A 27,973-nucleotide genomic window follows, 5' to 3' on the forward strand; every position below is an offset into this window, starting at 1 on the left:
TGAGCCATGTTACCCTCGTTAAGACCACACTGGACTTGTAACGTTGTGATTTCTACTTCATTAAGGACAGCCTCTTGAGATAGGCCATCTCGTTTTCAACGGGGTCCATATGGGAGTGAAAGTACAAAATATGCCAGCTAGGATATTTATATGAGCAAATAAGACACGAATCATTATTTGAACAGGGTGTAATGAGTTTAAGTTTTCACATATTTTAGATTCTAATGGCTATAACCCCTACAGCTTACTATTCATTTTCCAGATATTTTCTTGAATGTGAAATATTATTTACAATTACAGTCAGCATAAGATTAGAGTGTATAATATGTTTATTGATTTGAGGGTACATCCTTTGCTCATTATCACCAAAAGCTCATTTCCATCAAACTTGTAGGATCAACCAATCACGGCTTTTGAAATGATGACTCATACCTAGCAACGGGGTCAACCACACCTCCTCACTAAGATAGGATTTTCCATCCATTCCTTGCTCAGAGTTCACTGAAAATGTTCTGGAATCACTTCTAAGCTAAAACTCCTGGCAAGGAATTTTTAGGTTAAGTTAGGAGCTCTCTGAGAGGATTCTCAGAATCTTTAGGGATACGGGCCCTGGACCATCTGGATGATCCAGTCCTCCTTCGCCTCAGTGATGATCAGATTGCTGCATGTATTCTTAATTTTATCACTCACACATCAAGTCACAGGACATTTTGGCGTGAGCTGTAGTCCTTATTCTCACTGAACTTGGAAAAAACAAAAACTGAATCTAAATACTGAAAAGCTACAAGGCAACACCCATTTCATTTTAAAAGGTTATATTTATTTATCCGCAGCTACTCTTGTACATTGTTCTTTATTTATGATCACATACAATGTGTCCTTTTATTATGTGCTTGGCTCTCTGAATTCTGACACATGTTAAGTACACTGTGTTGATTAAGGAGTCAAATTTCAGCCTGAAGGTAAAATGACGCAGCATCTTCTGAGCTGCAATCTTGAAAGGCACTTTGTGTTGCAAAACAGGAAACAAGGAGACGGACAGGTTATACAGACAGGTAGGATGGGTCCCTTTTTCTTTTTTTTTTTTAAATTTACTGTAAGCTCGGGGTAGTTTGCACACTGCATGATGAGCCAGTGCTGGTATCCACGTGCTGCTGTGCCCTCTCACTCCAGTGCATCTGCGACACAGGAACAGACAGAAGAGATTCCTTTACGCCAGCTTTACACTGCAAACACTGCAATTTAGTAGTTTTCCAGGCCTCTCGACATGAGGATACCAATCATGAGGCCTGCTCTCCCCTCTACTACACTCAGTCTTTTCAGACCAGTGGCTGGAGAGATCACCCTTATTAGAGTACCTTACACCTAAATAACTGGATCAATTTTAAAACAGTCCTCTTATCACACTTTCAGGACAGGGACAATGCATCCTTGGTCCTAAAATATCCACAAGTATAAATCAAGCACAATAAGCAGATGTCTGGGGACAGACGTCTCCGAGTGGCCCGGATTCTTGTCCCAGATTTATCACATACAAGGAGGACTCTGTTCAAACAAACAATCCTAGCATCTTATTTTTGAGGTCGAGCAGTAAACCCGTCTCTGTTGTGACTCACATACCTCTTCAGACACTTTGTAAACTGTTAAAAAAAGAGTTTCCCCAAACTGCCAGGCTGTAAACTTGTAATTGCACTTGAGGCATTTTTAACTGTTGTTACACAAACATCTATGGAGGGTTGGGGTTTTTTTTTTATGTGACACTGTTTAAATCCAGCTGAGACTGGCTCTGTCTGGCTTTGTTTTTGCACTCGCCACTCTATTGCACAACCTGCAATTTAAATTTAAAGTTGCACACAGGCAGTTTACCACATCTTGCCTCAGCAGGTACTTTTGAATCAAAAGAAGAAAAAAAAAAGTTGATCATAGTCTTTGAGTCAGGCTCAATTTACTGCATGATAAACATTAAACAGCTCAGGATACTTTCACTGTTTTGTGTGATTCATTAATGCATCTGTGGAACATTTTACACACTGTTACCTTGCTCCTTGGTTGAATCCTGAGTGTTTTCATCTACAGAGGAGAAAAAGCAGGATTGGAGGTTGACTGAAGGTAGTCGGGGTGTTTAATTCAAACAAATTTTCAGTCTTTTGATTTTGATCTTACCCAAACTGGTCACAGCCTCAGTTACAACCTCATGGTGTTCTAGGAAAATATTCAAATAAAAACACTTCCTGTTTTTATTTACCTCTAAACAAGCTTTAAATACATTTTAAAAAGACACTAAAAGCACACAAATTGTCTTGGCTTTGTGGAAAAGTCACAAGCTACTCATTAGCTCCAGGCTCAAAGTGTATTTGTGCAAACTGTTGTGGTGTAATAAAGATTTACAACACTTACCCTGCCTTTGTGGCCCTGTCAACATTAATAAAAGCAGACTTTAACACTAGTGTAAGGACAGGAGCTTAAATTACACTGCCTAAAAAAAAATATGTCACAGACTCACCATCTGTGTCCTCAGAGGACTCAGACTCTGCCTCTGTGTGAAAGGGGACAGGGATTGAATTATGTGTTGCATGTCAGTGTGCTTTGAGCTGGAGGTCTGCCCTCTGCTTTGCTGCCACCCGCAGGCTCACGATTGAACTGTAAATCCTCTCTTACCTCCTTGACCTGCAGCATCAGAATTTCCACCACCTTCTGCTGGAGGAGGATTTCACAGTTAAGTACTGCTTGTTGACCCTTCAGGTAAAGAAGAATCACCTGCTTGATGTGCTTTTTATTGTTTTTTTTTACACACCTGCGTTGGCATCCTGAGAGTCCACGCGCTCCTCCACTGATGGAAACATGTTAACAGGTGATGAAGGCGTTTAACTTAGCGGTCAGTTCAGGTGTTCGTCGTGTAATTAACTGGAGCTTACCAGAGTGATCCTGAGCGGCCTCTGAGAATGAAAGACAGCATTACCACCTGGAACTGGATCACTCATTAAAAGGTTTAAGTTAAATATTTTTAGTCTGCCCTCACCGAGGTAGCGGGAATCTCCACTCTGATCTTCAGTAGCTTGATGGAAAAAGGCGAAAAATGAGTAATCACAGTGGGAATAAATCTTTCCTCATTTATTCATCAACGCCAACTTTTTGTATTAAACTTACCATTCATGTGAGCTTCCTGGTTTTTCTGAGCAGCCTCAAACTCCATCTGATCTTAAGACATGAAGTGATCAAAATTACAAAAGTAAGAGCCGAGAAACATCACACAGAAACGTATTAACAGTTAACTAAGACAAGGGCAAGCCAGTCTGGGTTATTTTGTGGAACATACTACATGATCTTAATTACTTTTAAGCCACTTTTAATGACCAAGTGTCAACTGTGAACACAGAGGTGCTCTATGGATACTGTACCTATTTTCTGCAGCTCAGCTAGCCCATCTGCATGAAAAGACAAGAAAGGTTTGCAGCAATGCATCTGCTACCAACATCATCTTTACTGGTTATCATTATCATTATTCTTATTCTTATTATGAATCCCTCACCATACTTTGCAGCTTTTTCTTCTTTCTCTGCAGACTCCAGAGATGCTGAGAGCACTAGAAGCCATCACAACATTTCATATATCTGCTCTCTTAATAAACATCAGCAACTTAAGGTTTCTGAAGAGCCACACTTACACATACAAGTATGAAATCTAAGAAAAACATGATAACACAAAACTGCATCTTAACGCTTTATTCCTCTTACCCGTGTGAAATGCTGCCACAGCAAGGAAAACAAACAGCGGCACTGGAAATCTCATCTTGTTTTTTGCTCTGGTTGTGAAAGATTTTTAGGGGGGCTTGTCACTCCAAATATCGTATATGGGGTTGTTGCCACTTTGCAGTCTTTTATATCTTCAGTGCCATCACATGTTGCGCTTGGACAGGCGGCTCTGGTACCATTGTCCCTCCCTACCTGAGGGGACAGCTGGGTGGCACATCTTAGCACAGACGTATCCTTATTCCGTCCGTCAATGCCACCCATTGTTGGCCCTTCAGTCACACGGACCTTTATTTGGGATGTTCGAGGGGGAAAAATATAGGGACTCCGTGTATCCGAACTGACAACAATGTTCGTTTCCCTTTTCACAAATGGAAATGATTTCATCGAGAATACTTGGCTTACAAATGATGGGTCACAATGTAGCCCGGCAAGACAATCCCTCAATTAATCTCACACAGATCAAAGCGATCCCAATCTCATGATTACAATGCAAACTGATGCAGCTTTTAAACATTTAATCCTTAATCTGTCATAAAAAATGACCTGCTCTTCACAACCTCGAGATCAGAGGAAAAGCTGAATTTTAAATGATGAATTTTAAAGATTTCTAAGAGCAAAAATAAGTTGGAAGATATACACAATTATAATTACTTATTTAAACCCTGCATTTAACTGAAAATAGCAAATAAGACAAAGCCAATTTTAAAATATACTATTAATATTAGCTAAGATGTGCAAATGGGATTGGGTGTGAAAAAACTAATCTGAATCTTTGTAAGTAAAGATGGGAAGGGGTTGCTTCTTTAAGTGGATCAAAAAGCAACAATAATTATATTTATAAATAATAACGGGAGAAAAGATTAAGCAAATACAGAGAATGATGCTTATCATATCAGAGGAAATCAAGGGAGACACAGTTTATGCTGACAGGTGGGATGGCGCTCTTTTTGTTTACCCGTTGTAGCTCGCACTCTGCATGTGCTGCTGTGCTCACTCACTGCAGTTAATGAAACGGGGACAGGCAGGAGAGATCGCTTTACACGAGCGTCACGTTGGAAATGCACCACACCTCTAATAGTTTTTATATGACTCACTTGTTTACGGGCGGTTAGGACATATGATTGTAGTGGCGGATGAAAGCAAAGTGCAGCCTAATCTATTCCCTGAAAAAGGGGAAGAATTTACTGCTCCTTTTACACCAGCAACCCAACAAAGTTCCTTTATTTACTCTGAGTTTCTAATAACAGATAAAGATGACCTTTATTAGTGCATGAACAGTGTTTGACCTAAATAAGCTAGTCATTTTTAAAATGAAATAAACACTTGCTGGTGCCAGATGAGCTTGTCTGAGTATTTTAGAAACAGCTGATCTGCTGGGAATTTCCCGCGTAACCATCTCTAGGGTTTACGGAGAATGGTCCGAAAAAGAGAAAATACCCAGTGAGGGTCAGAGCTCTGAGTGAAAATGCCTTGTTTATGGCAGAGATCAGAGGAGAAAGACTGCTTCAAGATGATAGGAAGGAAACACCAATTCAAATAACGACTTGTTAAAACCAAGGTGTGCAGAAGAGCATTTTTGAATGCAGCTCACATTATACCTTAGCAATAGTAAAGTTCTGCCTGGTCTGATGAGTCTCGATTTCTACTCTGACATTCAGATAGCAGGGTCAGAATTTAACAAGAAAGCATGGATCCATCTCGTATTAATAGGTCAGGCTGCTGCTGGTAACATGGAAGATATTTTGTTCACACTTTTAAGGTCACTTAGGAAAATCTGAGGAAAGTTTCTGAATCTGAATTAAAGCAGTTCTGAATATAAAAGGGAGTCCAACTCAGTACAAGCAAGATCTAGCTAATAAAGTGGCATGACATGTTGACTTTGTACTTTTTTCAACTTAAATTGAAATGATAGCCAACTCATTGCCACATGTTTTTATCATCAATATTCAGAGCACCCCAACTTTCTATTTACAAACAGATTTATTGAGAAATACTACAAACATAATTTAATTAGACTTTTATTTTGAAGCTGAAGGCAAACACACACACAAAAACAGTACCAGTCGCACTGATCACTTTACCATCATTGGAAACACTTTAGAGAAGTACAGTTTCAGTTTGAGAGTTTTCAGCACTGTTGAAATAAAGGTAGAAAATTCTTTTAATCAGTTAAAGTGCATAATACTAATAATATTTCAACTACTTTAAAAAAATATAGAGAAAATGCCTCTAAAGGTTCTTAGGAAACAATTAGCAAACTACATTTTCTTTGTCCCAAAGTAGTTAAAGAACATGAAAGCGCCGTAGGCAGATACAGTATTTCTAAACAACATGACATCCTACAAATCACAGGTACAAAATCATTAAAAACACACAGGAAGAACCAAATCATCTCTTAAACTGCAACTAAAATTTAATAAACACATACGCCAATTACCCTGCTTAAGGCACAATCATAGTTTAGATTAATTCTTACACACGTTATCTAGTGTGTAATGGGTTTAAGACTTTTCGATTGTAGTCACTGTGGGACTAACAATGAGTCACAACTGACATCAATGCGATTTACTACAAAGAAAGTGTCTTGGTGGCACATTTGTTGCTGACAGCTGCCAGTACCCAATAAAAAACATACAGTAGTCTGCTGAGGAGGTAGAAACACTGGAAATCCATCCGGGGACATACAAACAGATCAGCAAAGGGACATCAGCATGTTAGTAAACACCACGTGCAAGAATTTGGCTAAAGGGAAATGACAAGCTGACTTCTTTCTCTGTACAGTACACAGAACAGGAGCAACACACTAAAGAAAATGACAGAGAAACACTTGTGTGTCTGGCCTGCAGTGCAGCATGGTTCACAGTGATTGCACAATTCAGCACAGTGCAGTTTTGTTTTAACATTTAATGTGATTTGTGTTGTGTTGCTGGTGATGCCTGTGGCTTGTGATGCAGTTGATCTTTCTCCCTTTCTCTGCCCACCCCCCCATCAGTGATGAGAACAGTGTACTGCCCAAGTTAACTTCTGTGATCTGGGAAAGCATCGCATTAAAAAACAAGAACAAGAAAGAAAAAAGAAAGAAAGTAGTCAAAGCAGCCAGAAAGCATCTGAAGAAGTATTTTTAAAAGGAAAATTAAACTAAATTGTTTAATGTATTTTTTTATTTCATATTTTGTTTACGGAAGTTATTTTCTATAATTTTGTTCTGCTTTTCTTTTCTTTGAGTATTTTCCTTTTAGTAATTTTAGCATGTGTGGAGTTTGTATTTTCAGTTTTAGCATCCCCTGTGGGTTAGAGATCACACTGCAGGTAGTAGTAGTATAGTAGCTTACACCTACTTCTGTGTAATAGTGTGTTTGTATGTTAGGTTAACCTCCTAGGACCTGGCGTCCACATATGTGGACATCACATTTTGGGTTATTTAGACCAAAATACTCAATTTTGCTCTACAAGGGTCTGATATCCACTCACGAGGACATTATACTGCTACTGTTCTATCAAAACGTTTAAACAAATATCCTCATATGTGGCTCTGACTTTTCTTAGAAACAATAATTAGGTTAAAAAAAACCCTGGTAATTCTTTGTTTTTACATTCATCAGGTCCCAATCAGCCCAAATATCAAAGAGAAATTAAAAATGCATGCCGTGGAAGAGTTCGGGTCTTAGGAGGTTAAGTGGCAATTCTAAATTGGTCATAGGTTTGTATATAAGCTGGCTCCCTGCATCCCTGAACTGGATATAAGTGATTAAGACCATGAATTTATTCACATTACCTAATGACAGAGTGCTTCACTTGTTTTCTGTGGCTATGCTAGCACCATATAGGGACAGGGATAGTTAAGTAGGAGGTCGGGGGTTCGAATCCATTGAACGGCTACCCTGAGGTACCCCTGAGCAAGGTACCATCCCTACACACTGCTCCCCACACACACTGCTTCACTGAGTGAATGGGTTAAATGCAGGGAGGAATTTCAATAAAGTATACATAACATAATTGTAACAGTTTCCTGGATTTTGCATTTCAAGGGCCACGGGTCAAACTCGAACCTGGACCGCTGCTCTCCAGCCATGTTGCATGTAGTTACCAGTCTGTGGTTGCTGAGCAGTTCAGTGGAGCACACTGAACTAAAGAGGCAAACCCCTAGATTTAGCTTTTTTTGTCCTTCTACCTGCCCCACAGAGCTACCGTTCTTCCTTTTTTGTAAACTAATTTGAAAACCAAATGAGAACTCTATGACCGCCTGTAAATAGAACATCTTTGTTATATCATACCAACCAACAATTATCTGAAGTAGTTACATCATCCATGTGCAATAAGTGATTAAAATAATGATAGAATTGTGATGTAGGTAAACTGCTGGCTTCTTTAACTCCATGTTTATTGTCAGATTTTGTTAGACAATGTTACCTGCAACTAAAGATTATATTCAATATTTTAGAAAATTATTTCAAAATTACTTAAGAAATTGGTCTGTGGGTTCATAACAAGCATGTTAGACTGTAACACCACATTTGCAGGATTATCCAAATCATAAGCAGGAAAATGTTACTTTCCAGAGTCTGGAACCGCCAGTGTCCTTAGATGCATGTGGAATTTTAAACATATTAGTCCAGTACTGAAATAACTTTTTTTCTTCAATAGATCATAATGCTTTCAGTGGTTTGGTCTCCCAGTACGTGTCTGACTTCTTCAGTGTGTATAACCCAGTCAGAACTCTCAGGTCACCAGTGGTGGATCTTTTAACTGAATTAGATCCAAGAGTGCTGGGGGTGCTTCCAACCTCAACACACCATTCACAGCTGCCTGCTGACCTGAGGTCAACTACAACTGTGTCTATACTCAAAACCTTTTTACTCTCACAGACTTACACTTAATGACTGTGTGTCAACTTGTATTTTATTTCTTTGTAAAGTTTGTTTTGTTGGGTTTTTTTGCCTTAAGGCACTGTAGACTTGCACTGCTTTTTTATTTTTTATCTTAAAACGCGTTGAATTGTGTAATAAAATGACCTTTATAAATGAAATTGCCATTGCCAATATTAATCAATTGCTACTGGTATCTCGCTATAAATGAAGGACTCTCTGTATGTATGTGTGCTTCATCTATCTTGTCCACTGTTTATCCATTGGTAGGTGTATGTCTGGGGTTTGGAGCAACTGCAGTGCCAAACTTTACTGTGTCTGAATCTTTTTTGGGGATCCCATGCATAAAATATAGCCAAAATATAAACATTAATTTAAAAAAAGACTGGCATAATCAAATGCCCCATTTGTCCACACACACAGGTATAAAAGTTTTCAATAACGTAAGACAAATATTTCCCAAACTAGAAAAGCTGAAACCACTGATCAACTAAAGTTGTGGCTCTAGTGTCACCATGCTCCCACAGATCAGCATTTCCTCTGGCGACTACGATGTTATCCAACATATAAAATTGGGCTCGATTGATCTTATTTTATTGCTTCTGATTCTACTCTCAAGTAGTTCTCACTTTTCAGAGTTCTCCTCTCAGGCGCGTGTGCAGGTCTTCCTGGTCGATCTTGCTTTTTTGTTCGTGCCAGTGGTGGTGTGCCAGCAGGGCCACGTTCCTGGCAGCGATGGCGCTCATCTCCATGGCACTTGCTGCCCACTCCACAGCATTGAGGTAGTACAGCCGGTTGTGCAGGATAAAAGGAGGGGTCTTGCGATGCGGTGGATGGTACGCGGGGTATGCCAGCCATTTGGTCTCAGACACCGAATCATAGGAGAGGAACATGTTCTCCAGCTGCTCCTGGGACAGCGGCTTTTTGGAGAACACCTTCCAGACATTAGCTTGGCTAGCAGGGGGGCGCTTGTAACCTTTGGGGATGTGCACAGGATCCAGAGAGCTCAGGCTGTTGATGATGGAACCGTTTGAGTCTGTGGTGAGGACATCAGACACGGTGAACTCTGAGGCAGCTTCTGTGGTCCCCAGGTAAGACACGTTGAGCAAGCCGTGGACAAGAGTGGCGACCGTCTGGTGGTAGTGCCCGGGGTAGTGAGAAGGGATTGGAGGGGAAAAGCCTGAAAATGTGATGTCAGATTTCCCCCGGTGAAGAGGCGTTGCTACTATCACAATATCATAAAGGGAATGTGCAGCTCCTGATTGGTCAACATAGCTAATCTCGTATAAACTGACAGGGGTGCCTGAAAGTGGGACATGAAGGGATATCAGGATGAAATATGAAGAATCAAGAAAGAGAAAAAGGCCGGATCTATATGACAGGAAGGAATGTTAATAGTACCTCTCTTGGATGGTCGAACTTTCACTGAAATGGAAGTGACTCTAGCAGGGATGAGCTCACTTTTGCTGTTGTAAAGAAGTCCAGAGCAAACTTTCTTATTGCCTCCATCCACTGCCCACAGGCCTGAATCTGCCCCTGCTAACGACACCGCTCCTAAAAACAAGACATGCCCACTCCATTTCATCAACCAACAACCAAAAAAAACGGTGAGATCTGTGCTAAATCACACGTTTTGTAACATACCCACAAAGCCATTGATGCGGACACTCTGCCCATAGTTGACACGAGTGATCGGTGCAACAATGTCATTGATGAAGACCTGAGAAAATCCTTCTCCCATCATGGCTTCCTCCAGGGTCTGATTCATCAGAGTGAGGAAACTATCACCTCCCATGGCATGCAACAGCCTCTCTACGGTGGAGAATGAGTAGCCAAACTGCTGGTACTGGTAGATTCTGTTCAGAAAAGGATTTAAAGATAATTAGGGCAACCTAACAGCAGTGAAATTTAGAAGCCACCAAGAAGAAAACAGCATCCTCACCTCATAAATTTATCCAGAACAGTCTCCACCCACATCTGCATTCGAAGAAAGTTCAACCCGTATCGCCAGAGCATGCGGAAGAAATTTACTATGAACCAGTCGCTCTCTTCGAACAGGATGTGCTTTCCATCAAAGATCGCCATTTTTGAGGGGACGTCTTTTCTCTGAGGAATACCTGTGAAAACATAAAACATTAAGCTACAATTTACGCACTTCTTATCTTTAATCCAGGCAGTTTAGGGGATGTTAAATTTACCTAATTTATCAACAAAGTGCTTCATATGTAGGTTCAGAGGATGGATCACTGAGCCTCCCGTTTCGTATTCATAATCTCCGATCTTCACCGTCGCAAGTCGCCCGCCAACACTGCCGTCTTCGAACACGTCGATCTTGACCCCAGGTCCAAACTCTTGCCTCAGGTAATATGCTGTCGCTGCGCCGCCAATTCCTGCTCCAACCACAGCTTTAAAAGAGAAGTGACAGGAACGTGAGCTAACATGAATTAACCTGCACATCTTTCAGATTGAGGGCTCGAGCACAATCAGAAAGTTTATTCTTCCTCCCGTTCTACCAGCGATGGAAGAGATGAGAAGTACAACAGCTAAAAAGAGTGGAGATAATCCACGTTCTGACTGTCTGTAGTGGAAAAAGTGTCATAACAAATGTAGGCTGAGTATACAATGTAAGTAATAATAACTTTAAGTAAGTATAACAGCATAACTAAGTCATACTTCAGGGTCACCTGATTCAGGCCTAACTACAAGCTTTACCAAAAAAAAAAAAGAAAAAAAAAAAAGAGAAGTTTGAAGCCTCGTCTCAAATATAGACAAGGAGAGAGTGACAGATAAGGGTGCAATGTATTTAACAAGAAAGTGCACGTAGACTAACACTAGTGCAGTGAATCATTATGCTGTCATCATTAAGAGTCACCTTTCAGTCTCACTCTGTTCTTCCCAAAACTGGAAGATATAAAAAAAAAAAAATAAAAAAAAAAAAGATCTTTGCAATATTTATTTTGTTCCATCAATGTATAGTAAAACATATAATGATTAGTCTTCTGTTGATTAGAATGCAATGTTAAAAAACAAAAACAAGTCAACAAGTTTAAAATACAGGGAGTGCAGAATTATTAGGCAAATGAGTATTTTGTCCACATCATCCTCTTCATGCATGTTGTCTTACTCCAACCTGTATAGGCTCGAAAGCCTACTACCAATTAAGCATATTAGGTGATGTGCATCTCTGTAATGAGAAGGGGTGTGGTCTAATGACATCAACACCCTATATCAGGTGTGCATAATTATTAGGCAACGTCCTTTCCTTTGACAAAATGGGTCAAAAGAAGGACTTGACAGGCTCAGAAAAGTCAAAAATAGTGAGATATCTTGCAGAGGGATGCAGCAGTCTCAAAATTGCAAAGCTTCTGAAGCGTGATCATCGAACAATCAAGCGTTTCATTCAAAATAGTCAACAGGGTCGCAAGAAGCGTGTGGAAAAACCAAGGCGCAAAATAACTGCCCATGAACTGAGAAAAGTCAAGCGTGCAGCTGCCAAGATGCCACTTGCCACCAGTTTGGCCATATTTCAGAGCTGCAACATCACTGGAGTGCCCAAAAGTACAAGGTGTGCAATACTCAGAGACATGGCCAAGGTAAGAAAGGCTGAAAGACGACCACCACTGAACAAGACACACAAGCTGAAACGTCAAGACTGGGCCAAGAAATATCTCAAGACTGATTTTTCTAAGGTTTTATGGACTGATGAAATGAGAGTGAGTCTTGATGGGCCAGATGGATGGGCCCGTGGCTGGATTGGTAAAGGGCAGAGAGCTCCAGTCCGACTCAGACGCCAGCAAGGTGGAGGTGGAGTACTGGTTTGGGCTGGTATCATCAAAGATGAGCTTGTGGGGCCTTTTCGGGTTGAGGATGGAGACAAGCTCAACTCCCAGTCCTACTGCCAGTTTCTGGAAGACACCTTCCTCAAGCAGTGGTACAGGAAGAAGTCTGCATCCTTCATGAAAAACATGATTTTCATGCAGGACAAAGCTCCATCACACGCGTCCAAGTACTCCACAGCGTGGCTGGCAAGAAAGGGTATAAAAGAAGAAAAACTAATGACATGGCCTCCTTGTTCACCTGATCTGAACCCCATTGAGAACCTGTGGTCCATCATCAAATGTGAGATTTACAAGGAGGGAAAACAGTACACCTCTCTGAACTAGAGCAGGGCGATATGGCCAAAAATATTTATCACGATATATATTTGAAAATTTGCGATAACGATATAACCGACGATATAATTGATGCGAGACAAAATACAACTCCACAACATTACTAGCGCAAAAAGACAACCTTCCATTTATTTTCACTTAAACAAGAAGCTGGTTTTTATGTACATTAAAGCTTTATAAAAATATAACAGTGCAAATGCAAATTCCTTGCTGAAAGTTTAACCAAAAGGCATTTCCAGTAGAAATGGGCTGACATATCCTGAGCATAACCATGTATAATATCCACTGAAGTTAAAAAGAGGTGCTTTGCAACATTAAACTGCAGTGTGCAGTACGCATTTTTCGGACAATAAGGTGCACGGGATTATAAGGCACATTAAGCGAAACAAAGCAGTCAGATAAATCAAACTTTATTAAACTCATTCTTCTTGCTTCCTCCACTTCTGTACCATTGATTCATTAATGTTGAATTCTCTGGCAGCTGCTCTATTCCCATGTTGCTGCAGTATATTAATGACTAACCTCGTATTGTGGATGGATTATCTCAGTTGTTCTCCTGACTGAAGTTTGGTCCGTTTACAGCATCCTGCCATGCGATTGCATTTGTCTCTAACCATGAAGAACCTTCACGTTAACTTTTATAAGTGGAAAAGTGTTAGTGTTCGTCCTCCAGCTTCACTGTTTATGTTATGCTAACATAGCTGTGTCGCTAGCGATCACGTAGCACATCATTATATACCAGCTAGCCCAACTTCAGTAACCCTACAAACGTCACTGCTGTTTAGTTTCCCGTCTTCATTTATGTTGGAAGTGATAGCAGAGCTGTACGTTTGATTTTTTTCAGAAATCTCTCAGTCAGAACATGCAATATCATGCTTAGGTAACTAGCGAAACTAGCGAGCTAACTTCCGCTAGCTTCCTGCTAGCTTCTAACTCCGTTAAATGTAATAACTTTTGTTTTCATGGATGCCTGGAAGTTAAACTTTATAGTTACACCTGGTAAAGCAGCAATGCTGATCGTTTTATTAAAGATGAAAGAATTTAGACAGTTCTTAACTCTAAGTGATGCTGCAGTGTTGTTTGACCTGAAGTATACGGATTTTAGGACCCAGATTACTCCCAGATTTAAGAGCATCTTAGTCCGACAAATACGACAATAACAACGGCCGCTTGCATGTTCTGCAAAAAAATGTGCTTTGTCGTGTATCTGACGGACAAACACCAAACCAGTTCCACATCACTGAAGTTGCACCATTTTTACAAACCAATTCTGGTTCATCTGTTTCACTCAACAATCGGCCATGTGCGTATGAAAACAAAGGCACTGCGCACGCGCGTTTTACTCCCATTCTATCGCGATATTTCATTTTCCTATCGTTGCCTAACATTATACCGGTATTACCGTGAACGGTATAATATGGCCCAGCCCTACTCTGAACAGTGTCTGGGAGGCTGTGGTTGCTGCTGCACGCAATGTTGATGGTGAACAGATCAAAACACTGACAGAATCCATGGATGGCAGGCTTTTGAGTGTCCTTGCAAAGAAAGGTGGCTATATTGGTCGCTGATTTGTTTTTGTTTTGTTTTTGAATGTCAGAAATGTGTATTTGTGAATGTGGAGATGTTATATTGGTTTCACTGGTAAAAATAAATAATTGAAATGGGTATATATTTGTTTTTTGTTAAGTTGCCTAATAATTATGCACAGTAATAGTCCCCTGCACACACAGATATCCCCCTAAAATAGCTAAAACTAAAACAAACTAAAAACTACTTCCAAAAACATTCAGCTTTGATATTAATGAGTTTTTTGGGTTCATTGAGAACATGGTTGTTGTTGTTCAATAATAAAATTATTCCTCAAAAATACAACTTGCCTAATAATTCTGCACTCCCTGTATATGGAGGAGCCTTGTAGTTAAATCTAATCCTTGAATATTTGACTTATAAATAAATATAACCTCACTGTGGCATACAGTGTATTGTAGATCAATGCATTTTTTGATTAGTAATTACAGAGAAAAAGGCAGTTTTATTATAGCTTTTTATTAACACATTCACATCCTGCTATGAACTTCTGGGAACTCTCAAGTCGTTCTGATCCACCAATGACACGACTCTCCATTCAACAACTCTGAACAAAAGCACAAATACCCTTTATTTTCATGAAAAGGTCATTTTCAGCCTGAAAATATTAACAGATTTTCGCACATATCATCATCACTCATCAGGGAGTGAAACATGACCATGCCATGAAATTAAATTTACTTTAGATTTAGATTAGATTTACTTTTTAAAATTTTATTCGAAAACAGAGTGCACTGGTTTTCTTTGGTGGTTTAGCCTGTTAAAAGCAATCCTCATTATTTAAAACCCAAGTTAGTTTGTCCAGTTTCTTTAGAGAAATTGGAAGTGGGTGACTATGCATTAAGCTGGCTGTTGTTTGTGAACAGCAGATGAAATATGTTTGTTAAGCCCCTTAAATCAAAGATCATATCCTGACTGTTTGATAAAAAAACCAAAAAAACAAAAACGAAACATTGTGCTGGTATACAGGGGCAAAATTATTGTTCAGTTAGTCGTGGAACTAACTGATGATGAAACAACCAACAAACCTGCCACAAAGATAAGTTTAAGAGGGCTGACAGAATGAAAGTACTTCTCTGTCCTCTAAAGAAGCTGAAGAGTGACAGACAGCACGAGTCCATGTTTTATTTTTATTTATTTTTGCCTTACCTATCTTCTTAGGCTGTTCCTGCAGCTCTGGGGCTGAGGCTAGACTTCTCCTTCCTGTGTGCCAAAGCCCCAGGAATAGCAGCGCTCTCAGTGACAGGGTTTGTAGTCTCATTGTGGGTATCTACAGCTCTGCACTAAGAAGCATCTGCAAAAGGAGGGCGAAAACGTGAGATACTTAAAGTGCCTATCAGCCTTGGTCAAAGGTTCCATTCAGGGCCTCAAAAATAGAACAGCGAAGGAAATAATGGCACAGCTTTTTACACAAGTGAAACTAGCATTAACACACTCACCCGACTTAACGTTTTAAACCTAAAAGACAAATTACTAAGGGGTATAGGGCGCTTTCGAGGACTTACAATTTCAGAAGTCAATGGTGGGGAACTACTGTTGGTCCAAAAATAGCCTTCAGGGTGTCAAGCTTCAAAGCAAGTGTAAAACCTCGTTTTAAAGCTCACTTAAACTTTTGTCAGACTGCTTAAATACAAGACTGAGCTATTCACAGAGGCCCCTGTAAAACCCACGAGAAAACTAACTAAGCTAGTTTAACAGTTGAATCACGTCTGCCCACCCTGAACGTCGCTTCTGGGCACGGTTGCTTTGAATGTCACAATAAAAGCATAGGAAATTCGTAAAAGTGATTAATGAGAAATGTGTGCGCAGAAATTTCGAAACATTTTAAAGCTGCCTATTGTAGGATTTATCTTGTCTGTAATAATGACTAATAGCTAACATAATTGTTATCTATATAGTTTTCTCTGTTTTTTAGCGTCCTTGCGCTACACTTATTTTGTTTTATTTTGAAAGATATATGAACAGGAAATGGGCTCAATGTCCTTTTTAAGGAGCTCAGCGGAAGTAGTAATTTACTTAATCACGGCAAAATAAATATAGATAAAGACGAGTTAGTTAAAAAGAATTGTTTTGTTTATTTAAACGTGTTGACACTTTTCAACCCCGTTCCCTAATTCTGAAGTAACAAAACGTATTTTTTCAAGTACGGAAGAAAATCGGAAGTGACGCAATTACTTCTCCTCTTGAACCATGCTTGAAATGGAGGTGACCTTACTTATTACCAAATTGTAAAGTAAAGAAAGTTGGGGACCCCGCGGGCAGGTGAGTCCGGTCTGGGTTTAATAAACTTGTGGTGAATATCTAAGCGGACCTTGAAGGTGTCTCCAGAGTGAGCAGAAATGGCAGAGGCTCATCAGGCACGCGTGCAGAATGTGATCGAAGACATGGTCCAAAGCCTGGAGAAGGACCACATCCGTAAAATGCAGGTAGGGTATCTGCGGGTTCTCGGTGGTGTATGCAGGTTCGAGTCCGGGTGGTAACAGGTTGTTTGTTCTCGCTGCAGGGGCGCATGTTCAGGTGCAGCGCAGAGTGCTGCGATCGCTCCACAGACAGCATGGCTCAGGTGCATCAGTGCATCGAGACGTGTCACACTCCCCTGGCCAAAGCTCAGGGCCTGGTCACTTCAGAGCTGGAGAAGTTTCAGGTAAATCACCGTGCAAACACCTGTCATCACTTTGTCTGTGCCAGATAACTAAGATTGAAAAAGTTAGAAAGGCAAGGCTGAGATGGCTTGGACATGTGCAAAGGCGGGATAGTGGGCTTACTGGACCAAGGATGTTAAAGATGGAGCTGGCAGGCGGGGAGGGACATGGATGTAATGAGGGAGGACATCCAGAGAGTTGTGAAAGGGAGGATGCAAGGGATAAGGAGAGATGGAAGCATGTGATCCAACATGTAACCTATATTCTGACATATGGTATAAACATAAAATTAATATAAGTGAATATTTAACTTAAAGAATAGATGTAGTAAATGATATCCTAGGCAAAAATAAGTGGGCATGTTTTTTATATTTTTGCAGTTTCCCTATTTATTCTCCAAGTGTTACAAATCAAATGCCTGTTACAGGGTACTTGGTTGTTAACTGAGCATAAATAATGTATAGACTTGTGGTTAGTGGGTTTTGGAGTCTAGGCAAAAAAAAAAACTACACCTTTACATTGGTGGTAAAGAAGATGGCTTACTATTTTGATATTCCTAACTGAAACTGTGGTGCCGTTTGTCTTTTCATTTGAGTCTTTTTGATATTGGTCTTTAGGTAATAGGAAATAAAGCAAACCATGTTGGATCTCCAGTTTGGAACCCTTAATTGACCCCTTTGCTTAGACTTAAGCATCATTACAAGTAAATGTAACTGATTTTAAAATAAAGTACAGCAGTTTATAATGTCATGTCTCTCAAGCTATACTTGCACACCCTTTCAAAGCACTAGTCAGATAAGCTGTTAAAGTCCGGTGGGTTTAGGGCTCGCCTGAATCCAATATTACTTTTTGCTCTCCTTTAAGTCTCTCAGTTGCCAACTCTTCATTTTTAGTGTGGCTGAAGTTCTTCATGACTCTGGTTGTTGTAATGTTTGGATCATGTGACCCATCACTAGTAATATTGAACTAGATAAGAATATACCTAATATTTAAAAAGTACATCTACAGCTGGTTAGATTTGCAGTAGACATCTGTAAAATAAATAAATGAATAACATTTTGAAAAATCTAAAGTCCAATCCTTCCTGGCCCACCTTCAGGACCGTCTAACTAGATGTACGATGACCTGCAACGATAAAGCAAAGGATCTCTTTGACTCCGGCGCGAAGGAGCCAGCTGTTCGATCGCTGATGGACCGCTGCGTGGGCAGTTGTGTGGATGACCACGTTAACCTGATCCCCAGCATGACCCGACGACTAAAAGAGAACTTGGACTCTATACGGCAGTGAGGGGCGGGATAAATGACTGCAGTCCATCCTGGGGAAAGCTCTGGTGCATTGAGTTTATTCATCTAAGGAGTGAAGGGCTGGAGGTGCAGAGGGAGAGTTCAAAGACTGTGATTATTAATGCTGATGTGTAGAGATTTCAACTTTGAAATGAAAGTTTCTGGCCTGTTAGATCCAACTTTACCTGCAGCGAGAAAGAAATCCAGTAATGCACAAGGAGTCTTAAGGTGTGCATTTGTTAAACACGGTTAATGTATTTAATGCACATCTGTGTGTTGCATTTCAACATGTAAAGAAAACCAACCTGTGTAATCCACGTGAAGGATTTTTTGTATTCTCGATGAAACTCCTTAAAATCATGATCCCTTATTTTTTTTTCTCGTTTCACATTTAATTGTGAATTTATATATCTGAATAAACAGAACCCAAACCTTCTTTGGATGCATTACCCCAGCAACACTGAAAAAAGTGATAGCAAATAACACTTTTGCATATGTTTTAATGACAACAGTGGAGTATACTCTTATATACACACATGGTGGTACAACAAAGGCAACACTGTCAGCTTTTCAGCCTGAGTAAATGATATAAAAGGAGCAATAAACACACTGCAGACCTGATGTAAACCACACAGATAATTTTACTACTTGAAATCTAATATGTTTAAATTGCACACGTCTAATTATGCAGCCTATCTGGTAGAATGGAAATGAACTCATTTTTGTACAAATGACTGGAAAATGCACAGCCAGTCAAACCCGAGAAGTAGTCAGCAGGTAGGAGACGACGAGTAACTGTGTGTTTGTGACCTCACAACTTACAAGACTCTTACTTTTGGTCCTTACGTCATATAAATGTACAGCTGGGAAACGAGTGTTCTCTAAACTCTTTCTTTCAGTGATGTGGTGCTGGCTCTACCTCGGTACCTCATGAGAACCCGCCCATATTTCTACAGGGCTGAGAACCGACCATTAGTTAGCAGAAGTTGGGGGTAATTTCTCCTTATGTGGCCTGCCTCTGAGAATTTCATTTTTTTCCCCATTACAATGACTGTGTTCAGCACTAGATTAGGCACGCTGACAACAGAGAGATAAAAGAGAAGCCAGATTAGATAAAAATCTCTTTGGTGAGCCAGGCTCTTATTAGCCATTAAACTTCTGAGCCTTAAATTCATTTATTACTGCAGAGACCAGAACAGACTCTGAAGATGAGCCAACAAAAACAAAAGATATGCCAACAGCACACTGACCTTTGAACCTTTTGACTAAAGAGTGAAACAAACAGCAACTGATCAGGCTTCAAGTTTCTTACGTTAATGAATTGGCCATATTAAACTGATAACATGCCTAACTATCTATCATCTGTAGTTAAAACATAACCTTGCAGCTGCAATAAAGACCTTCACTAGATGCAGAGATTATGTGATAGCACCACAGCCCGTGTCAGAGGGCAATTTTATTGGCAGTGGAGAAATTGTTTTCAAAAGTACATCGATACGAATAAAAATGAAGTACAAAATAATAAATAATGGCCAAATAAAAGCTTTCACCTCCATTAGATATCAAAACGACATGAGGTAACAACAGATTAAGAAAACCGCCAAACAAATATTTCCCAAATTAATATGATAAGTATTCAAAAACAGAACTTAAATGGTACTTAGAGTATAGATGGTAGAGTGCCAAACAAGAAGCAGCTGCACTGTAAAAGAAGAGTGAGCAGGTGACTGTCTTAATACCAGCAAACACACAGTGGGGAGTGTAGCTGATAAATACTGTAGAAAGGAAATCTGGAATTTTTTTTATTTTGTGAGCCAAAAAAATAAGATTATGCTGAGAGCACCAGATAGCACAAGTATTTACTGCAACCTCAGCTTTAACTGGGGAGGATTACTGAGTCTTAAACTTGTGATGCTGGTGGACATCGTGGATTATGAATTTTATACAAGGTGGTGGAAATGACCAACTCGGAGTGACCCTTGGAAGCTACAGGCTGATAAAATCGTGCTCTTTTTGTGCCTCTGCATTTGTCGCTTCATCTTTTTGTCTACTGTTATGACCAGCAGCCGTACATTGCACTGAGCAGGTGTGTGGCTTCTTATGCAGCAGCAACGCAAAGGTGAGTTTACTCTTGTCCTTACTTAATGCACAATTTCTCCTTCTAAGAACAGATGTGTGTTTCCTCTTAGGAAATTGTAAGAAGCTCTGAAATGTGATGGAACTACTCAGTTTCACTGTGTTTGTTTGTGCTCCCGATGACGATGTCCTGTACACAGTGAAAAAACAAAGTGTAAAGTCAAGCCCTACAAAGTCTGCTTAATGACCAAACACCTGGAGGTTTCCCATCTTTAAGAATGGTCCAGCATCCCAGTGCAGATGGTTAACAGCAGAGGTACAAGGTGGAGAGAAGCTTCTCTGAGAGCAAAAGGTGGTCCGATCCCTCTTGACCACTAGCATAGGGCTTCATTATACTGTAAACCCCATGTAGACATATATACAAAACGTTTTTTCCCCAAGAACATCTCGCTGAGTTTAGAGAGCATGCAGACGGTATGTCCAGTGTCAAAATGTGTTAAATGAGGCCATAGATTGTACATACAAGCTTGTGTCAAGTGTCTCTGCGGTAACAGAAGAATGGCAGCAGCTAATGGCTGGTGAGCAGGTATCAAGACACACTGTGAGCAGACCTGTCTTTGTCTGAGGAGTCTGGACGGTGATCTGACTGAGGTGATGTATACAGGAAGTTACAGCACACGTAGAGGGGGAATGATAACAACCGGCTGTCCAGATTCATCACCACATACTCCTGTAGGATTGAAGGAATTGAAGCATGTTACCAAGTTTACAATTTCCTTTTAGAAATGGTGACTAGTGAGTATTCACTGACCTGGTCTTTCTCTAAAGTGAGCAGCTGGTAACCTGTTGAGCGACTGCAGACCAGCTTTCCACGACTGTCAAAGGAGGCAAGACGTAACCTGGAGACAAAGATGTTTGAAGATAGGTAAAGCTTTCAAACATTTCAACAGCTTGTCACCAGGTTAGTTCAATTTGTTGCAAAGAGGTGACATGAAGTTTAACAGCATTCACATGCCTCTAATTTAAACATGAGGGCACCACTAGCACACAGCTAAGCCTAAACACTGATGGAAACAAAGGTAACCTGTAGCTGTCACAGGGTCAATACATTATCAGCTGAACACTATAAACTATACATCAGTTTCTATTGTAAATTTGTATACATACACAATTTAGGTATAATATGTTAAATTATATATAATAAAAACATGCATAGAAGTAGACATGAGACATTCATGTCAAAGAGTAGAGTATACACCCTATAATAAAAATGATCCAGTCATTACCAAGTTTAAAGTAGGTTAACACAACACAACAAATGCAGACAAAGTCACGTGAAAAGCAAAGTAGTTGGTAGAAGCAACTTTAGCAGCAATAACCAAGTAATCCTTTTCTGTGTGACTTTATTAGTGTCTCACATGGTTGTGGAGAAATTTTGACCCACTCGTCGTTGTAACTTTGCTTCAGTTCATTGAGGTGTGCAGACATTTATTTCTACACAGCTTTCATTTCTTCAGGTTGAGGTCTGGACTTTGTCTGGACTATTGCGACACATCGATTCTGCTCCGTTGTAAATTTGCTGCTGTGCTCCGGATCGTCCTATGACTGAGATCATGATTAAAGCTACTTTTGAACTATATCCTAAAATCAGCTGGGCTCTTCCTTATTTTTGTTCAACTTTTAAGTCCAGCATTTGAAATGTTGGTGTAATATTTGATTATTTTCTGGGCTTCGACCTGCAAGTAAAATCTTTGTCCCCGTTTCATTAATTTAAGGAACAATTTGATAAATTGCGACATACAGTCCCCTCAGCTAAGCTGGAAATGATCATTCATGCACTTGTGTCATCGTGTTTATTCATATTGTGATTACTGCAATGCCCCGTTTACCGGCATGGACAAATCATCTCTTTGTCCGTCTATAAACTTTAAAAAATGCTGAAGTCCAGACTATTAACAAATTCTAGAACGCAAACTCATGACACTCCCTTTAAAAACACACATACACTCATTCTTTTTATTTATTACGTTAAGTTACTGTGTTGTCTCGTTTGTATTGTACAGCTCTCAACAGATTTTAGGTTTACTTTCCTTTTTACATTACTGTATAAAATTAAACAGTCAAAAGGGTAAATGCCAGCCTATTGCCAAATATGATAACACCTACCAATTACAGTGATCAGTGTTGATCAGTCACATGTTCACAGTCAGTGCTGGCCCACAACTTCATCACTGTGTCCTAATAAAATAACTATAGCCAACTGAGAAGTATAGCAACTAATCATTTTAAATGCTGAACTTCACTCTGTATATAAATCAACTTTAGCAAATGCTTCATGAGCAAATATTTCTTAGCTCAAGAATGTGTTTGCACATTTATCTCAATATAATGATTTTAGTTTCTCTATTTAAATTTTTTTCTATTCAATGAAATTTTATTTATATAGCACCAAATCACAACAACTGTCACCTTGAGGCATTTTTTAAGGTAAAGATCCTACAATTAAAGCGGGATTATACAGTCTGGTTGCCTGCACCACTGACCTGTATGCCAAGTGTCTTCGTGCTTGTAGACTGACAGCGCCCCCACATGGCTGACTCAGAGTATTCCTCTTGAAGACGATGAAGCGATTTGTGTAGGTCACCAGCAGGTCGAAACCAAAGTTAAAGCCCGTCCACCTCCAGCAGTACTGAGAAAAGGGGAAAATCACAGTGTTTTCCCTTTGGAGAAATGAATCCATAAACAATAATTGTATGGAAACAAACTCACATCTCCATCTTTAATGAGCTTCCTGCCACACCTCATGCTGCTCTGCTCAAACTCGTCTTTGTTGGGCTCCTGAGGACTAATAAACAGAAGTGTTTGTCATCACAACAGCATTAAAAGCAATGCATGTGATCCATGTGCAGCATAAAGCACCACTAAATCAGTCCAAATTCAATCTACTAACTCGTTTGAAGTTTCAGGTTCTTACCCGTTATCATTCTCAAACTCTGTCCGGAGCATGGCGAACCACTGGTTTTTATACACGGACGTCAACCAGTCTGGAACATAAAGTACATAAACACAAGAAACAGATGTTAAAATAACCACACACGAAAAAAAAGATGCACTTTTATGACGAAATGGCATCAGCCGGAGCCATAAATTACCAAGAGGCAAAATGTTGTCCCTCTCCAAGATGCGTGCAGACGCGAGGTCATTGATGATGTACTGCAGGCGCACGAAGTTGAACACTGACCGAAAAGGAACGCCCTCATCTGTGTTCAAGAAGGGTTCCTTCTCACAAAGGTCTGTTGATAAAGGTTAATTAGAAAGACAGACTGTGATTAACACAGCTAATCTAACTAGCTTTAATTTCCATTCGTTTAATTGTTCATTTTAGCCTTTTATTATGATATAGGGTTTATTTATAGGAGCAAGATATAAAAAGCTAAAAATTAGCATTACTGTGAAAACACTTTGTGACAGTGGCCTCAACAAACAAGCCTCATCAAGTGGGCAAATACTTAAATAACTAAAATGTTTCTTTTGGTTTGTAATTTAATTTTAGCAATAATAACCTTGGTGATTTCACCCAATGTGCATTACAGTACCTGTCCTGCGCTTGCAAAGCCAGGCGTCGGCATCAGCCAGAAGCTGCTTGATGGGGCCGTCCCACAGCGGATTGAGCTGCAGAAACATCCACTGCAGAAAGAGGCAGGAACGCTTAAAATATGCATCAGAGTGCAGTGACTGTGACAGGAAAAATGTCTACGACTGTGCTTTTTCTACCTTTTTCAGAGCAGTGTAAACATCCATCTCCACCTGCATGACAAACAAGTCAGAGGACTGGATGAGTTGCTCCATGACCTCCACCCTGTAAACAGATAGCGACAAGTTTATGTATTGCAAATACTGACGCTTCAAGTTGATAATAGACTAAGATCAGCTTGGACAAAACTAGCTTTTGACTTTAGACTGCGACATTTAAATTGCTAGTATACCCTCTATACTGGTCACTTAACACACCACTGTGTTAAGTGACCACATCAAAGTCACTTTTCTTTATGCTCGCCATTAAGGTGCAGGTATTCATTGGAGCAGGCCAGTTCTCCTGAATGATAGGTGTCGTCACTCAGACAATACTGCCACATCAGCGCTGATGTAGGAAGAGAAGAAGTCGAAACCGGAAGCCAAGACATTGTCAAGTGGGTCGTCCCCCCCCATATAGTCTCATGTTTTCAAATTGTTGCAAATCTCCGTCTTTATAATCTCTTTTGTCTGTGACTTTAAAGTTCTGTCCCGAAATATAATTAAAATGGCAGTAAAAACACGTCCAATTACAAAAATCAAGAGATGCCCGGCTGGCAAGCGCCAGCAGATGCAACATCATTTCAGGCATGCGCCACCTGTGACGAGGTGCACGGTGACCATAAAAGCGGCCTTAGAGCTGGTGTGAAATTGATGGGTTTCCAGTTTTCAAACAAAGCTTAAATGTGTTTTTCATGTGGATATCACCTGTTCTTGGTAATGAGGGCTAAAAAATGCCAGAAAAAAAAGAATGTAAAACCTGGTACTTAGATTAAGTAATTTATATTTAAGTAATCAAAGAGTCTGAAACGGGGACAATTTGTATAGTATGAAGGTAAATTTACAAGTATTCATTAAATACTCTGAATATAGTTTCCATAAACAAATCTAACTCTAAAATCTAACTCTGTTATTTCATGAACAGAGAAGCTACTCTGACAGTCAAACACACCCAAGTTCTTTCATCAGGTCGATATTTTGGTGGGTCATCAGGTTGTTTAGAAGCCACTCGAGACATCTGCAGAAAGAGACACACAAATACACAGATATATATGTAAGCATTTCCAAACATGTACATACTTTCTTATGTGGCATAAACAACCCAATCATGTCAACATTCTCACTTTTTAATGACTGAATCCAGGCCATAGATGCTAGCACACGCATAGTAGCCACACACAGTCTTTGCACTGATGTTTTCCTTCATGGTTTCGCCACACTGCTGGATCAAATCATCCTGTGAACACAGACCATAAAACTTATTAAGATTTGGTATCATTCAAAATACAGATATCTGTCTCACCTTTCAGTGACTTGTTTTTACACGTACTTACCAGCTGTAGCATACAAGCAGCGGCAAGAATACTGACGACTCTGCTGGGTTTGATCAGAACATCATCACGGTACAGGGACCCAAACACAACTTGTAGAGCTACACAGGGATGTACAAAGCCATCAGCCAATGAGTACAAGTACAAAGGAGGCCAGTTAGCATCCGTTTTCTGTGACTCTCACCTTCAGTATCAATGTTCTGATCTGGGATCTCCAGGTTGATTTCCATCATGCTGGACTCCTTCCAGGATCCGCTGAACATGCTGGAGAAATACCCCGACTGTAAAGTGCAGGAATATGATAACTCATACAAGAGAATGTAACACTGGCTGCTTTGAAGATGCCTCGGCGTGTGTGTTTGTTTTACCTGGCAGAGGTACACTTTGTGGAGGTTCCACTCCTGTCCCAGAGCGCAGATACGAATGTCACTGTTTTCCCCATTCAGAAACAAGGTCTGATAAATGTACTTTGATGTGCTTTTTAATTTCTTCCTGCTCGAGGAAAACATAAAAACAAAACCAGACAACAGAAAAAAACGAGAGTAAGACAAAACACAGACAACTTAAAGATATCTGATTCTGAACTGGCTGGACTTGCCTGCGAGGTGTATCGAGTATGCCATCATCCTCCTCTTGATCACTGTCACAGTCACACTGAGCATTTCGTTTCCTCTTCTTACACTCGCAGTTATGTTTGCGGTTGGTACTTGTGCCCTCTGTGGCCTCTTCTGGTCCCTGAGAGGACAGCTGAAACCTGCTGCCCAGAATTCCCATTTCTGTGCTTTCAAAGAGACATAAAGCAATCAAAAATATCAAGTCAGTTATGTATACTGTAGTTTCACAGTTCATCAGAATCAATACTTTTGGAGTGGTACTTTAGCTACTGCATTAAGTAAATGTTTAATTGTCGTGCAAGCACATTAAATTTCAAGACACCACAGGTTGCATCCAGACAAACTGCCTGTTTTGCTCAACAGTCAAAGAAATCCACAGATATGGTACTGTGCAAAAGTCTTGAGCTGCCATCATTTCTTTATGCTTTGCTTTCAGTGAGCCAGACGACCTCGGCATTGTTAAAGTGGTCCTGAGCAATAGTTCTCCAGGCTTTACAAATGTCTTTCTAAGTTCTGTTTTTCTGAAAATTAAATGCCAGCACAGAAAAGTACCATCAGATTTTGATCCACCGTGCAATACCATCTCAAAAGCTTCTGACTGGTAACAGCTTCATTTTTCAGCATGACAATGAAACACACTGCCAATGCAGTAAAAGCATACCTGGGTAGAAAATCACACAGTCATGGATCAGCCCCCCCAGAGCCCAGACATCAACATCACTGAAGTAAGCAGCCAACATCCAAAGAAGAGCTTTGAATGTCCTTCAAGAAGCCTGGAGAACTATTCCTGAAGACTAGGAGCTCAATTAAACAGAAAAACGTGAATAAAATAAAGATTCCCAACAAATAAAATTATAAATAATAATATCACCGTTTGAAAAGATGAGTGTAACTCAATAAGGAGCTTAAATAAAAGTAGAAACTAAAACAGGTTTTGTGGCAGATAAGGAAGAAACGCTTTCCTGCATAACTTGTATAACTTGATTTTGACTGTGAAGTGAAATGAATATACATGCTTGAACATCATTATTTATTATGATAGCAACAGACTGATGCACCACACCACTTTTCCTTATCCTTGTGCTACACGTGCCTTTGTAGCTTTCACCAACATTGCCCTCATGTAACTAGTTAGATATCCAGAAAAAAGCAAGTGGCACACTCCTTGGTTAACAGTAAGCCACTATCACATCTCGACTTAATTTTAAATAAGCCCAAAACGTGGCCTTGTTGTTTTATATTTTAAAATACAGGCACAAAATATTTTACATAACGAAGCCTTGAATGAAGTTTGCGAAGAGTGTCCACAACAGAGTCTGATGCGAGTTTATCACCCAAACAACGACTCGGCTGACTCACCTGCTGATTATGACAGGGAGAAGGCTGAGAGGGAGACGTGTGACGTGTTAATGTGGACGGTAAACACCGGCTGATTATCTCAGCGCAAACGTTGACGAGCTAGATAAGAGGCGATCCAGCCTCAGAGCTAGCTTAGCTGCCACATTCACAAACCAGAATCGTGTATAAAAACAGTAACAGCGCTTATTCTGACTGGCTGCTGCTCCGTACAGGTCTCCAGACAGCACATCTGCCTCTGCTTCAAGTTACATTTTTCTAAATTATAGCGAAAGTAAAGTCAAAGATAGCAGATGATGTGTAACTAAAAATTTCTGAGGCTGTTTTTTTTTGTTCTTCTTCTTCTTCTTCGTCGTCGTCGTCTTCTTCCTCTAAATTTTATTGGCGGTTTGCAAACAACTGAATGGTGCATTACCGCCACCAACTGGTGTGGAGTGTGACGGGGGCGTCGCTCAAAAAACAAATAAACAAAAAATTCAAATCCTCCCAAGCAATTTACTCT

The 27,973-nt window shown here is 40.0% G+C and overlaps 4 protein-coding genes across 6 annotated transcripts; 1 reads left to right on the forward strand and 3 right to left on the reverse strand.

The window, feature by feature from the left end:
• Positions 1-798: 798 nt before the first annotated feature.
• On the reverse strand, positions 799-3,887 carry LOC147325856 (uncharacterized). Of its 2 annotated transcripts, none has more exons than XM_086300586.1 (13): positions 3,735-3,887; positions 3,530-3,583; positions 3,399-3,425; positions 3,148-3,198; positions 3,020-3,055; positions 2,916-2,936; positions 2,795-2,830; positions 2,659-2,694; positions 2,504-2,536; positions 2,398-2,412; positions 2,164-2,202; positions 2,038-2,070; positions 799-1,178 (listed from the first exon to the last, which is right to left on the reverse strand). In XM_086300586.1, the coding sequence occupies exons 1-13, from the start codon at positions 3,787-3,789 to the stop codon at positions 1,165-1,167; spliced, it is 450 nt and encodes a 149-aa protein (XP_086156712.1). In that variant the 5' UTR covers positions 3,790-3,887; the 3' UTR covers positions 799-1,164. The 2 variants fall into 2 exon arrangements, with proteins under 2 accessions (XP_086156712.1, XP_086156711.1); XM_086300585.1 differs by having other exon boundaries at positions 2,659-2,697.
• Positions 3,888-5,753: 1,866 nt separating this feature from the next.
• Positions 5,754-16,100, reverse strand: pcyox1 (prenylcysteine oxidase 1). Its single transcript, XM_086300587.1, has 7 exons — positions 15,882-16,100; positions 15,526-15,670; positions 10,816-11,022; positions 10,560-10,734; positions 10,262-10,473; positions 10,019-10,171; positions 5,754-9,920 (listed from the first exon to the last, which is right to left on the reverse strand). The coding sequence occupies exons 2-7, from the start codon at positions 15,635-15,637 to the stop codon at positions 9,250-9,252; spliced, it is 1,530 nt and encodes a 509-aa protein (XP_086156713.1). The 5' UTR covers positions 15,638-15,670; positions 15,882-16,100; the 3' UTR covers positions 5,754-9,249.
• A 350-nt stretch (positions 16,101-16,450) lies between these two features.
• On the forward strand, positions 16,451-18,439 carry timcc (TIM double twin CX3C motif chaperone). The gene is made up of 3 exons (XM_086300591.1): positions 16,451-16,802; positions 16,880-17,020; positions 18,118-18,439. The coding sequence occupies exons 1-3, from the start codon at positions 16,716-16,718 to the stop codon at positions 18,304-18,306; spliced, it is 417 nt and encodes a 138-aa protein (XP_086156717.1). The 5' UTR covers positions 16,451-16,715; the 3' UTR covers positions 18,307-18,439.
• Positions 18,440-18,785: 346 nt separating this feature from the next.
• gmcl1 (germ cell-less, spermatogenesis associated) lies at positions 18,786-27,870 on the reverse strand. 2 transcript variants are annotated; one of them, XM_086300589.1, is made up of 15 exons: positions 27,475-27,870; positions 26,100-26,282; positions 25,870-25,993; positions 25,686-25,782; positions 25,505-25,602; positions 25,295-25,407; positions 25,123-25,188; positions 24,153-24,237; positions 23,975-24,065; positions 23,531-23,671; positions 23,353-23,422; positions 23,148-23,223; positions 22,922-23,067; positions 21,190-21,277; positions 18,786-21,108 (listed from the first exon to the last, which is right to left on the reverse strand). In XM_086300589.1, the coding sequence occupies exons 2-15, from the start codon at positions 26,273-26,275 to the stop codon at positions 20,968-20,970; spliced, it is 1,512 nt and encodes a 503-aa protein (XP_086156715.1). In that variant the 5' UTR covers positions 26,276-26,282; positions 27,475-27,870; the 3' UTR covers positions 18,786-20,967. The 2 variants fall into 2 exon arrangements, with proteins under 2 accessions (XP_086156715.1, XP_086156714.1); XM_086300588.1 differs by having other exon boundaries at positions 26,100-26,277; positions 27,475-27,869.
• Between the last annotated feature and the right edge of the window lie 103 nt (positions 27,871-27,973).

The sequence above is a fragment of the Aulonocara sp. 'chitande type north' Nkhata Bay genome, linkage group LG7 (genome assembly GCF_057382095.1).
Source record: "Aulonocara sp. 'chitande type north' Nkhata Bay isolate Kocher_YH1m ecotype deep benthic linkage group LG7, A_spYH_male_GT1.1, whole genome shotgun sequence".
Taxonomy (NCBI): Eukaryota; Metazoa; Chordata; class Actinopteri; order Cichliformes; family Cichlidae; genus Aulonocara; species Aulonocara sp. 'chitande type north' Nkhata Bay.

Coding starts and splice junctions, on each gene's coding strand:
- gmcl1 (XM_086300589.1), bottom strand. CDS start 26,275: ATGGGAATTCTGGGCAGCAGGTTTCAGCTGTCCTCTCAGGGACCAGAA. Junction 25,783..25,869: donor ACAAAGTGTACCTCTGCCAG/GTAAAACAAACA, acceptor TGCACTTTACAG/TCGGGGTATTTCTCCAGCAT. Junction 24,066..24,152: donor TTTACACTGCTCTGAAAAAG/GTAGAAAAAGCA, acceptor CTCTTTCTGCAG/TGGATGTTTCTGCAGCTCAA.
- pcyox1 (XM_086300587.1), bottom strand. CDS start 15,637: ATGAGACTACAAACCCTGTCACTGAGAGCGCTGCTATTCCTGGGGCTT. Junction 11,023..15,525: donor GGAACAGCCTAAGAAGATAG/GTAAGGCAAAAA, acceptor TCTCTTTTAAAG/CTGTGGTTGGAGCAGGAATT. Junction 10,735..10,815: donor GCACTTTGTTGATAAATTAG/GTAAATTTAACA, acceptor ATGTTTTCACAG/GTATTCCTCAGAGAAAAGAC.
- timcc (XM_086300591.1), top strand. CDS start 16,716: ATGGCAGAGGCTCATCAGGCACGCGTGCAGAATGTGATCGAAGACATG. Junction 16,803..16,879: donor ACCACATCCGTAAAATGCAG/GTAGGGTATCTG, acceptor TTCTCGCTGCAG/GGGCGCATGTTCAGGTGCAG. Junction 17,021..18,117: donor CAGAGCTGGAGAAGTTTCAG/GTAAATCACCGT, acceptor GCCCACCTTCAG/GACCGTCTAACTAGATGTAC.
- LOC147325856 (XM_086300585.1), bottom strand. CDS start 3,789: ATGAGATTTCCAGTGCCGCTGTTTGTTTTCCTTGCTGTGGCAGCATTT. Junction 3,056..3,147: donor CCAGGAAGCTCACATGAATG/GTAAGTTTAATA, acceptor TTTTCCATCAAG/CTACTGAAGATCAGAGTGGA. Junction 2,698..2,794: donor CTCTCAGGATGCCAACGCAG/GTGTGTAAAAAA, acceptor ATCCTCCTCCAG/CAGAAGGTGGTGGAAATTCT.